Source organism: Chelon labrosus (assembly GCF_963514085.1).
Source record: "Chelon labrosus genome assembly, chromosome: 16".
NCBI classification, from domain to species: domain Eukaryota; kingdom Metazoa; phylum Chordata; class Actinopteri; order Mugiliformes; family Mugilidae; genus Chelon; species Chelon labrosus.
The window spans coordinates 1,850,890-1,863,234 of NC_140349.1; the positions used below are offsets into that span (position 1 = coordinate 1,850,890).

Consider the following 12,345-nt stretch of genomic DNA (forward strand, 5'->3'; position numbering starts at 1 on the left):
AAATGTTGACATTTACAGCAACAATTATATTTTCTAATTTAGGAATGCATTATTATTATTATTGTTATTATTGTTATTATTATTATTATTATTGTTATTATTATTATTATTATTATTATTATATCTGTTCCATATTTATATTTTTTGTATTAATATTTCATGTGGCCACACTACTGATTTTGTAGTTCCATCTATGGTCACGTGATTCGTTTGGCGTCATCCGATTGGCCACTGTCGAGTACGTGACACTGTCCAATCCGGTTCCTCCTCTTCCAGAGGGGCGGGGCTTGTGTTGGTGCTTCAGGCTGGAGTACTGTAAGGCCTCTTCCTCCTGGAGGACGTTTACAGGTTTTTACTTCAGGTTGTGACCAGAACAGAAATAAACCAATCAATGACTGAAGGTAGACGTCATTAAAAAACAGAAATGACATAAATAATAAATAAAATCAGCTGTTTTCTGTTGTGGAAAGACCTCAACTAAATCTGTCAGCCAGACGTTTACAGGTCAGCTGCTTATTTAAAATACATAATAAATATAAAGATGAGAAAATCATCTCCTAAATGAATTAAGATTAATATAAAGACTTTCACTATATTAGATGTGAAATGACAAGTTAAATTATTTGATCCTTATTGTTTCTTAACGTCATGAGAGACATTTAAATACGTCTCCTGACCAGAGATCAGATCTGTCTTCATGTCTCTCATTCATTTTATCTGAATAGTTTTCATGAGCCCATTCTACTGACCTGAGTGATGTCCTGTCGCCGTGGGTTACAGCAGCAAACACCTGGTTTAGCTGCAGACAGAGGACAGAGGACAGAGGAGAGGACAGAGGACAGAGGACAGAGGACAGAGGACAGGTGAGCTGGGTAAACCTCATCAGACACATCACATTCATTAATGTTGAGTTTATTTCTTTAATCTGGTTTAAGGCTGAAGCTGATTGGTTGTCAGGTGCCTTCAGACTGAGCATGTGCAGATGAAAACAGGAAGTAAATAAATCTGAGTCAACACAAAAACCATAAACATAAAGAAGTGGAGAATATCTGATGCTTTAAATGGATCCTGTGTTTATTAGAGAACAAACTGGATCAGATGTTTGATCTGAAACATGATCCAAGAGTCTGTGGGATAAATAAAAGATCAGAACCATGTCTCTAATGGGCCGTGTGGTGGAACTCACTTCAACCTGAAACCTTTAGACTTTCATTTCTGCAGAACTGAAAATGAAACGTCACATCATTTAAAGTCTGATGTTATAAACCTGCTCAGGGTTTGGTTTCTAGTCAGACTCTACGAAGACTTTAACCTTTAACTTCTAGGACATCTGATGTTTGCGTACATGACGTGTTCCAGTTCCTGCCAATGTCCAGCAACTTCTCACAGCCACTGAGGAGGAGTGGAGCAACATCCCACAATCAACAACCTGATCAACTCTATGTGAAGGAGATGTTCCCCCCCCAGTAAAACAAAACTGAACATTGTCTTTTATTGTGGCCAGCCTAAGGCACACCTGTGCAGTAATCCTGCTGTCTAATCAGCATCTTGATTTGCCACACCTGTGAGGTGGGATGACTATCTGGGCGGAGGAGAAGTGCTCACTGCCACAGATTTATGAACAATATTTGAGAGAAATGGTTATTTCGTGTCTATAGAAAATGTTTTAGATCTTTGAGTTCAGCTCATGAAAAATGGAGCAAAACCAAAAGTGTTGCGTTTATATTGTCGTTCAGTGTGTGAGGGACTGTTACTGAGGTCTAAATCACTTCCTGTTTCTGACTGTGTGTCAGGGCAGATTATTATTAATAAAGCAGCCTCTTGTTAATAGTGTTTTATATATTCTTAGTGTAAAATGTGAAATGTTGAAATCTTTAAACAAATTATGAAAAAAACAGATTTTATTTTCTTAGTCTGTTTATGACTGAATTAAACTAAATGCTCTTTGTCTCCTTCACTGCTTTACCTCCCAGACTATTATATATAATGACTTCATATTATTATTATTATTGTCATTATTATATTATTTCTCTCTCTGTTCTTCTTCTTATTTTTTCTCCTTCAGACACAAACACACATTAACATAAAGCCGTGTCCTGTCACTGTTTCTGTTTGTTTGTCTTCAGTAAAAAGTAAAACATTTGTTGCTTCACACTGTTGAGTTAGAACCAGAGGAGACTCTGAGACTCTGAGACTTTAGAGACCCAGAGACTCTAAGACCCAGAGACTCTGAGACCCAGAGACCCAGAGACTCTGAGACCCAGAGACCCGGTGAAGAGTTAAAGTTAAAGCCGTCCCCCTCCGGAGACGCTGTGACTAACAGGAACTCGTAAGTGAAAGTGAAAGGAGTGAAGAAAGGGCGAGCTGTTTGCGTCGGAGCTCAGAGATCAGCTGCTGATTTTAACTTTTATTAAAGACGACTCTGATCAGACACAGAGACACAGGGACCGTCCCCTCCTTGTCCTCCTCGTCCTCCTTGTCCTCCTCGTCCTCTCAGCACCATGCCTGACCAGAAGCTCTGCCTGGAGGCCCTGTCGGCTCTGTCAGGCTGCAACGTTGAGTCGACCGGGGGGGCCTCCCAGCTCACCCCCCAGGACTTTGTCAACATCGTGGCCCTCAAGGAGTACTACAGGCAGAAGGGCTTCAAGGAGCTGGAGTACCCCAGCATAGGAACTCTGTCCCTGGTGGACTACGAAGACCAGGACCTCTACAGCGCCCCCCCAGCTCTCGAGGGCCCCCAGGAGCCGAGCCTCCAGACCACGGTGAAGATCAACCCCCAGGAATTCTTCCATCCCCAGTACGACTACGACTTCACCAGCATCAAGGTGAGGCCTCTACCTGCTCCACCAGGTCACATGACCCAGAACAGGTTTGATCAGCTGGGGCTGTGAGTCAGCGAACAGCTGATCATTAACAGCTAAGCTAACAGAGTGAGAGGAAGCGACATGTCTGATTTAAATAAATAAAATTAAATAAGAATTAAATAAGAATTACATAAGAATTAAACGTCCAGAAACATGGATCAACCATCTGTGATGTCACTAAGCCTGGTTTATTCATGGAGGAGGTTTGATTAGCATGTAGCATTTAGCTGCTAATGTCTGGCTGGTTGATTAGCATATATAGCATTTAGCATTTAGCTGCTAATTAGCATGTAGCAATTAACCAACAATATCTGACTAGTTATAATATGAATAGCATGTAGGACGTAGCATGTAGCATATAGTAAGTAGCACATAGCATGTAGCACATAGCATGTAGTATTTAGCTGTTAATGTCTAGCTGGTTGATTAGCATGTAGCATTTAGTATTAAGCTGCTAATTAACATGTAGCAATTAACCAATAATGTCTGACTAGTTATAATATGAATAGCATGCAGGACATAGCATGTAGTATTTAGCTGCTAATGTCTTGTGGTTAATTAGCATGTAGCATTTAGCCATTAAAGTCTGACTGGTTATTATATGAATAGCATGTAGCACATAGCATGTAGTATTTACCTGTCTGGCTGTTTGATTAGCATGTAGCATTTAGACGTTAATGTCTGGCTGGTTATGATTTGATTAGCTTGTAGCATGTAGCAGATAGCATGTAGAATTTAGCTGTTAATGCCTGTCTGATTATGATTTGATTAGCATGTAGCATGTCACTGTTAATGTGTGACTGCTAAGTATTTGATTAGCATGTAGCATGTAGCATGTAGCTATTAACCGCTCTGTTGACCTCCAGGATGGCGATAAGAAGTTCATGCGTGGTAACGAGGAGTACGTCCGTCCCTGCGGGTGGAACCGGGTGGCCCTGCGCGTCACGCAGCGCTACGACGACGGTGACACCTGGCTGGGGACCGGGAACGACGCCTGGCCCGTCTCCTACCATGGACACAACATGGATGGCTCCCTCGGCATCATCCTGACCCGGGAAGGAAAACTGGACGACGAGCCCTCTTTCCTGGACGCTGCCGCCGCCTCTCTGGTTACGGGGGACACGAGGGGCCGGGGGGTGTACTCCACGCCGGACGTCAAGATGGCCGAGAAGTACTGCAAGAAGTTCAAGTCCAAGGTGGACGGGAAGACGTACCAGGTGGTCCTCCAGAACCGCATCAACCCGAAGGAGAGGGTCAAGTGTCAGAGAGAAGACGTGTGGTTGGTGTACATCCCTGAAGGCTGCAAAGACGTCAAGACCAGAGCCATCGTCCAGGAGTCCATCCGTCCCTACGGCCTGCTGCTGAAGACGGTTTGAAGAAGACGTCCTCTGACAGGGGTCTACCTGACTCATGCTGCGTTTAAGGACCTTAGAAATGTTTATCAGGGACTTAGAGCTCAACCTCTGCCTTTCACTTTTTGGGTCTAAACACAAACAAGGAGCTAGAATAATAAAATAAAATAACGGTTTGATGATATTAGATGGAAAATCAAAGACAAATGTATGATCCTTATTATTTCTTTACTTTTAAAGACATTTTATGGTTTTAGATTAGATTCTTTTTGACTCATGCTGCGTTAACAGCCAGTCAGAACTCTGACGTTAACAATGTTTGACTTTGAGTCTTTTACTGAAACCACTTTCAGCTTCATTCATGGGTCTCACGATATGAAGGTGCAATATTTAGTGTCTGAACTCATCTGAACATTGAGTTTTGCTGCCATCTAGTGACATAAGTGTGATCTACTAACCCTGGTTACGTCATAATTCCTCCAGTTGGACCAAAGACAGACTGGACGTCCCTTTAAACAACGAGGAAACTGTTCACATGAGACCACATGATCCAGCGTCACACAGAGGACTGGATGTAAATGTGATTTATGACGACGCCGTCTGATGTTTTCATAGCTTCAACCTTTACAGGTTTTATTTTAATATAACTGTCTTTGTCTGTCTTTGTACGTCTGTGACTAAAGGTCTGGATTAAACTGAGCTACAGAGATGCTGGTGTGATAAACGATTTATTTTATTATTTTAAACTTTGTGACTGTTCTAACGTTGAGTTGATGCTGAACCAGTTCATTATTAAACACTGAGCTGCAGTTATTGATCAATTAATCACCAGAAAAGACTTTATCTGAAAGTCTTTTAGAAAATTTTCAGTTGTGTCATTAGTAGTGGGTTTTTTTTTTTTTTTTTTTTCACAAACACTGACATAGAAAAGTTAATCAAACTTTTGTTTTTTATGATCAGAACTGAAGTGGATTAAAAGATTTATGTAAAAAAAATGTAGGAAAAAAATAGTAACATATGCTATTTATATGATGTTATTAAAGACGACACTTAGTGGTAACAACAAATAAAAGTATTATGTCATAAAACCAAGTAGCACAGAGATATGATAACAGGACACTGGTTATCACTAGTGTACCTAATGAAGTGGCCAGGGAGTGTCCACTCTGCCCACAGATACATAGAAAAGGTGATTTCATTCATTTTATATTTAATTTATCAACTTGTCTTCAGATATACTGACTTCTGCATGATATACACTCACCTGTCCAGATCATTAGGTACACCTGTGAAGTCATACTAATCTAAATAATGTTGAGTTGATGTAGAACCAGCGTCAGAAAGGTGTTGATTCAAGGTGTTGATTCACCTGGAGAATCCTGTTAAACTGGATTTAACTTGAGCCTAGCCCACGGACTACAATGCCAAAATATTAGGAACATGTGTCTCACGTGACAGAAACTTCATAGAGACTAGATTTAGAGCAGGACTGTTGTCTCTAGTGTACCTAATGAAGTGGCCAGTGAGTAAACCTACTGTAAGATATAAAATGTGTTTCAACAGAAAGTTCTGGTTCAGTTCAAACAGTGTGACACATGTCTGATATTCTCCTTGGGATTAATAATCTTAGAATCAGGCTCTAGTTTATAAACATGTTGTAGTTCCAAGACAGTAAATTAAGTAGGTACATAGTACTGACTGAAGTACTCAGACGTTCTACCATGTACATCTTCCACCGTGTCCTAAACATAGAGACTAATCTGATCTTGACTCAGAGAGGCGTCAGGGCTCTGAGATGTTTTATCAGACTGCATCAGGCTCAGCTAAGAGTGAGCGCTCACCTGAGCACAGGTAGAATCCGACCAAGCCGACGAAGCAGGCGGCGAGCAGACCAGGAAGAACACAGATCCCCAGGCTCCAACATGGCTGCCACGACATCTTGTTTCCATCGTCGACTCCTGGAAACAGAGAAACCAGAGCAGCTCATTAAAATCATCTGTTCATCTTCATGAGCTCCTGACTCAACTGTCAACACGTCACACTCTGTTTAAATAAACCGTTTCAGGCTTCGTTTTCATTTTCCTGACTAACGCAGAGTGAAAATTGGAATTTCTTTTTCTTTCTGAGAAACTCAAATGAAGTGTTCTGCATGAAGCTACAGGATACTTTCAGACACCTGCAGACGCTGCTTCATGCAAAACCACAAATACAAGACAGAAGTGAAGACGAGATTCATTTAAACTTCTATGAAGAACAATGAGGAGAGAAGAAATAAATAGATTAAACATGTTCTGATTTATCCCCATAAAATATGAGTTATACCAATGAATTAGTCCAGAAAGTAGACGAAGAACCAGTCAGACACCTGGAACAGAAACATGTGACTAAAATGAGCCAATATTACATATCATGTCCTCCTTGTGTCCAGTATCTGCTGTGACCTCCTGGTAACTAAATGTTTCTGGTACCTGCTGATCAGTGGTCTACAGCAGCTTGGAGGAATTTTAGCCCATTCCTCAGAACAGAACCACTTCAGTTCTGAGATGTTGGTGGGTTTCCTCACATCAACTGCTTGCTTCAGGTCCTTCCACAACATTTCTATTGGATTAAGGTCAGGACTTTGACTTGGCCGTTCCTAAACATTCATCTTGTTCTTCTTTAACCGTTCTTTTGTCCGTTGCCATCATACACTTTCATAAACATGTGTTGTGAAGATCAGACTGAGACAAATCCCTGATTTATTTCAACTAAACCAGGAACCGAACCACACCTGAGTCTCACGACATTGATGGAAACACTTCTGAACACATTCTGAACACAATGTAAATGTGAAGATCTTCTAGACCAGATTATCTCCTAACTGAAGCACTTGCCTTCAGATGAGAGGTGTCCCTATGAAGCAGGATCTCATGGCGTCCAGTCTAAATCCGTTTAAAACAAAATTCTCAGTTTGTTCATAAAAAGAAATTCCTCCAAGTCATTGTACGTCCGTTGTACAATTGGTGGGGAAACCTCGTAGTCTGAAGCACTGAAAGTATAGTTTTTGTTCCTTTTTCAAAGAAAGTATTGATTCACATTGAGCACCTCTCTGATATGTAATATTGGCTCAATTTAGTCTCATATTTCTGTCTCATGTCTTTCGTTGGGTTCTCTTCCTCTACACCAGGACGATGTTTTGAGGCGTCCCACCCAAGTGGTAGCTCATTCTTAAGGTTTCGTTTAGTCTTTTCTTTAACACCTCTCTGTGTTCTAGGGGTTTTCTGTTCTCCGTCTCTGTAAAAGCAGTTTCCTGTTAAACTGCCGCCGCTGACAGAAAAATACTTTATCCACCACAGAAACCACTTAGTTCCAGTGAAACACCATCAAGACTTTTATCTCAGCTCAGCAGGAAACTTATCTTCACACAATCTTTACATGTTTTAATCTAAAAGGTTTTTCCTCCAACCATCACTCCTACTATGTTAACTATTATTACACCTCAAGGTTTAACACTTTCACTGTTCCACTGTGTACAACTTTATAACCCATCTGTGCAATTCAATACTTTTTGCATATATGCCAGTACTTGTATTCTTTTATTCTATTTTATTATTATTATTATTATTATTATTATTATTAATTATTATTATTATTATTTATCTTTTATATCCTTCTGTTTGCTGTTGTAAATTGTAATTTCCCCACTATGGGGCTAATAAAGGTTTTTCTTATTTCTTAAAGGAATGTGATTTCATTTAATCTGTTAAAGTACGACGACTGACTCGTCTCCGTCTCTTGTTCCAGTCTGGTTTGACGTTTCTGTCGACCGTCCAGGATGGAGTTTGGTGACTGGAGCAGAAATGACAAGAAGAACTAAAACAGTTTTTTCCTCAGGATCCAGTCAAATCTGAAGATCTCATCTGAGCAGAGTAGTCACAGTTTATGACGAGAAAACCAGGGAACTCGACAACTTCCCTCATGTCTGTCAGCTGATAATATTATTTTTAGACTTTCTCATGATGTGAAAGTGAAGATCTACAACAAAACTGAAAGATAAAATATAATGAGGATGGATTTAATGTCACAGACTTTTAGGGGAAACTGCAGCAAGACAACGAGAACCAAGAACACAAGTGGTTCTACAGCAGAACGGTTAAAGAAGAACAAGATGAATGTTTAGGAACGGCCAAGTCAAAGTCCTGACCTTAATCCAATAGAAATGTTGTGGAAGGACCTGAAGCAAGCAGTTGATGTGAGGAAACCCACCAACATCTCAGAAGTGGTTCTGTTCTGAGGAATGGGCTAAAATTCCTCCAACACATGATTTATTATCTGGGTTTCCTCTTTGATCGGGTTCTCTTCGTCTGGTTTTAGAACATGTGTGAATATCTGCTGATGTTTTGAGTCGACACAAAAACTTAACACAATAAACTTTATTTCTTAATTTATTAAACGTCCTGATTCTAAGATCAGCTCTGAACCAGGACCCTCACTGTCACTGGAGGAAGTACTCAGGAAACTAATTTATAACTAAATATATTTAATTCTGACGGTTTGAAGACACTTTGATTCTTAGAAATAATCTGAAGCTGAAGATAAAACTGTTTCTAACAGATCCACCTGATCTTTAAAGACCCTGTTTTATTAATCACACCTGGATTATTGGATTAGATGTTTTAACCTGTGTCTGATCACAATAAATCATTTAAACCAGATAAAATAGATCACATCAGTCCAGTTCTAACAGCTTCCAGTAAATCTTACTTTTAAAGTCAGAGGTCTATTGTTCCAGGCTCAGCTGTGATCTGAGCAGACCTGCTTTGATTGAGTTTTATTTCATGCACCTGTCTCTAAAACTTAAAATACAAATAAAGATAATTATTATTATTATTATTATCATTATTATAATCATATGACGTACCGTTGACAGTCAGGTGAATCCCTCTGTTGAAACAAATTTTTCCTTCCGTACACCGGCCGCTGCAGAAGTAGAACCCAGCGTCCTCCTCCTCCACCCTCATGATCTCCAGACGGACCAGGCCTTGGTCCAGCCCGCCCCCCCAGCTCAGGTGCTGGTCATCCACCTTGTGGAAAGAGACCACCTCCTCCTCCAGTTTGGTCTTGGAGACCGTGAGCAGCGGCTGCAGCTGGTCCGAGCGCAGCAGGTACCAGGTGACCTCCAGGCTGGTGCTCATGTTACAGCTCAGAGAGACGTTCTGTCCCGTCTGGACCACCTGGGCTGAGCGGAGGACAGGGGAGGATGACGACAGGTGACACCCGGCAGCACCTGAGGAGAGAGGACAGGTGAAGGGAGTAAACCAGGCTCTGGTCTGGTCTGGTCTGGTCTGGTGTGTCCCATCAGAGGAGACAGTTTAACTTAGAGACTCTGATCAGACGTTGATCAGTCTGTGGGATATCAGCCTCTGGTCATGTTGTCATGGTTACAAGTTTATGGATCCTCTCAAGATTAGATTTCTGAACATCCTGCCTCCTCTGATATGATGCCTCCTCCTCCTCGTCCTCCTCCTCCTCCTCCTCAGACACAGAGTTAAGCGTTACCCGTCCTGAGCTGGGCCAGTTCATGTTGGTGCATCTCAGCACCACTATACTTTCTCAGGACGTCCCTCAGGGGACTCCACCTGACACAACTCTGCAGTCAGTCCTGCTTCATGAGGCGTTCACGGGTCTTTAGAGGAACAAGTTGAACAACAACAACAACAACAACAACAACTATTCATAATGAAAGAGGAAATAAAGTCAGATGTGATGATGATGATGATGATGATGATGAAGAATAAAAATAAACACTAAACAAACACACATCAGCTGAGATTTAAAGCACCAGTCTGCACACAGGTGACTGTCTGTGTGTGTGTGTGTGTGTGTGTGTGTGTGTGTGTGTATTTTAAATCCATAAACAACAACAACAACAACAACAACTTACAAAGCAGCGCGAGGATCCACGTGAGACTTGCCATCATTTAATATCTATAGTCTACAGGTGTGGAGGTGCGCGAGCTTGTCTGTGTGCATGCGCGAGGACAGGGCTCTGATTTAACGTGAGGAAGTGAGTGAGGCTTTATTTGGCAGCAGAGTTTAGAGGAGACCACTGAGAAGTCAAAAAAAAACAAAAAACGGAACAGTGAATATTTTCCTCTGAACTCAGCAATAATGACCCATCCCCCCCCCCCCCCCTCCCCCTCATCCCCCCCTCCCTCTACGTTCAGCTGATCAGCTGTAAGTTTCGTTTCCAGGTAAATCCGTTGTCATAACATGCTATGTACTACTTATATGTACTACGTGTACTGCGTTCCGGAAATGACCTTCAAAATAAAGCTATTTACAATTTTATTTTTATATTTTCCTTTTTTAACAAGGATAAAAAATAAACACAACATAAAATAAATAACATAATCAATAGTGTGAATTTTAAATCAGTATCAATCATTAACTGTCTTCATTACAAATCGCTCCAAACATTATCTGGATTCAAATAAATAAATAAAGACGATCGTGTCAGCCCGGGGAATTGGTGCTTTTATTTTGAAACAGAGCAGACCGGAAATCGAAACTTAAAGGTGTCCATAAACCGGTCTCTGAGCCGAGGAAGCTCAGACCTGGCAGAGCTCATCACGGGGGACAGTGAAGAAGACTGAACTGAGTCTCCAAGAAGAGGACAAGATGAAGACTGTCACGAAGCGACTCAGGTAACTGAGCCGACACATGAACTTTATTCTGAAACTCTAAATGTTTACAGCTGATTCCTTGTGTTTGTGTTTATTGCTCTGATGACTGTTAGACATGTCTGTGTGATGAGATGAAGCAGTGGTAGCCTCAGGCTGCAGGACTCAGCTGATTTATGCAGAATGACTCGGTTTAAAGATGAACTTAACAGTCACGTGACTCCGCAGCAGTTTCATTATTGCAGAAAGCAACTAACGCTGCAACCAATGCAACCAATGCAACCAATGAAAGCAACGAGTGACTAGAAACGAAACCTATCAACACTCAGCATCAGTTTCATTTCTGATCACACACCCGGATTATTATAGAATCTATTGAGTTATAAACTTTATACCTTATTTATGTTATTATACTATTATGTTATTATATATATATATATATATATATATATATATATATATAAATACACACATATAGTATATGTTATATTTACACATATGCTCATTGATCTTTATTTTTATATCATTATAAACAATGTTTAGACATTTATTACAACATATCTTCATATTCTTGTTAATTGATTGTTTATTTATATATATTTATTTTCTAGTATATTGTATTTATATCTATCTATGTCTTTAGTGTCTGTGTTTATAATCACTTTTATTGCTCTAATTATGTCCAGGTAATAATCTTCATGGTCTTGTTTGTCCTTCAGGTTCTTCACACAAACACTGTGTCTCCTGATTGGGTTCCCAGTTGGTGAGTAAACACAGGACGACCCTGAGTCCTACAGATTTGACCTGACCTCAGCTTTGAGGCAACGACCTTCACATTACCACAACTCACAGTAAATTTATTCCTGTTCATCAAAGACCCCGTTCACACCAAACATTAACATCCAGCCTGATCTGGTCTCTAGTGTCCAGGTTAAACAGGTCCAGGTGTGAACACTGATCTGGTCTCTAGAGTCCAGGATAAACAGGTCCAGGTGTGAACACTGATCTGGTCTCTAGAGTCCAGGTGTGAACACTGATCTGGTCTCTAGAGTCCAGGATAAACATGTCTATGGACTCCTTAAAGGACGTCTGTCTTTCGTTTCTCCTCCCAGACTCCTCTTCCCTGTCCTCCGTCAGCTCCACGGTGGGGAACCAGGTGGTGCTTCCCTGCAGATGGAAGCCACGCCTGGGGGAGGAGAACCAGCCCCTCTGCCACATCCAGTGGAATCACCTGACCGACACCGTGTTCGAGCAGCGCGGGGACGCCAAGTGGCAGGCGACGGAGTTTGAGGACCGGGTGGAGGTGATGGAGGAGAAGCTCGTGTCCGGAGACTGCTCCCTGATCATCAAGGACGTTCAGATCAGAGACACGGGACGATACGAGAGCTTCATCGTGATGGATGGAGAGAGGTCCCAGAAGACCCGGGTCTTCGTTCAGGGCGTCAAGCTGTCTGTGTTTGGTCAGTT

The 12,345-nt window shown here is 41.3% G+C and overlaps 1 protein-coding gene across 1 annotated transcript; it reads left to right on the plus strand.

The window, feature by feature from the left end:
• Positions 1–2,352: 2,352 nt before the first annotated feature.
• LOC311501678 (uncharacterized protein) lies at positions 2,353–4,926 on the plus strand. The gene is made up of 2 exons (XM_084563639.1): positions 2,353–2,825; positions 3,731–4,926. The coding sequence occupies exons 1-2, from the start codon at positions 2,502–2,504 to the stop codon at positions 4,238–4,240; spliced, it is 834 nt and encodes a 277-aa protein (XP_084419765.1). The 5' UTR covers positions 2,353–2,501; the 3' UTR covers positions 4,241–4,926.
• The last annotated feature ends 7,419 nt before the right edge of the window (positions 4,927–12,345 follow it).

Excerpts from the sequence above, each read along its gene's own strand:
- LOC311501678 (XM_084563639.1), top strand. The coding sequence starts at position 2,502 with ATGCCTGACCAGAAGCTCTGCCTGGAGGCCCTGTCGGCTCTGTCAGGC. Across the intron at positions 2,826-3,730 it reads ACGACTTCACCAGCATCAAG|GATGGCGATAAGAAGTTCAT; the intron begins GTGAGGCCTCTA and ends GTTGACCTCCAG.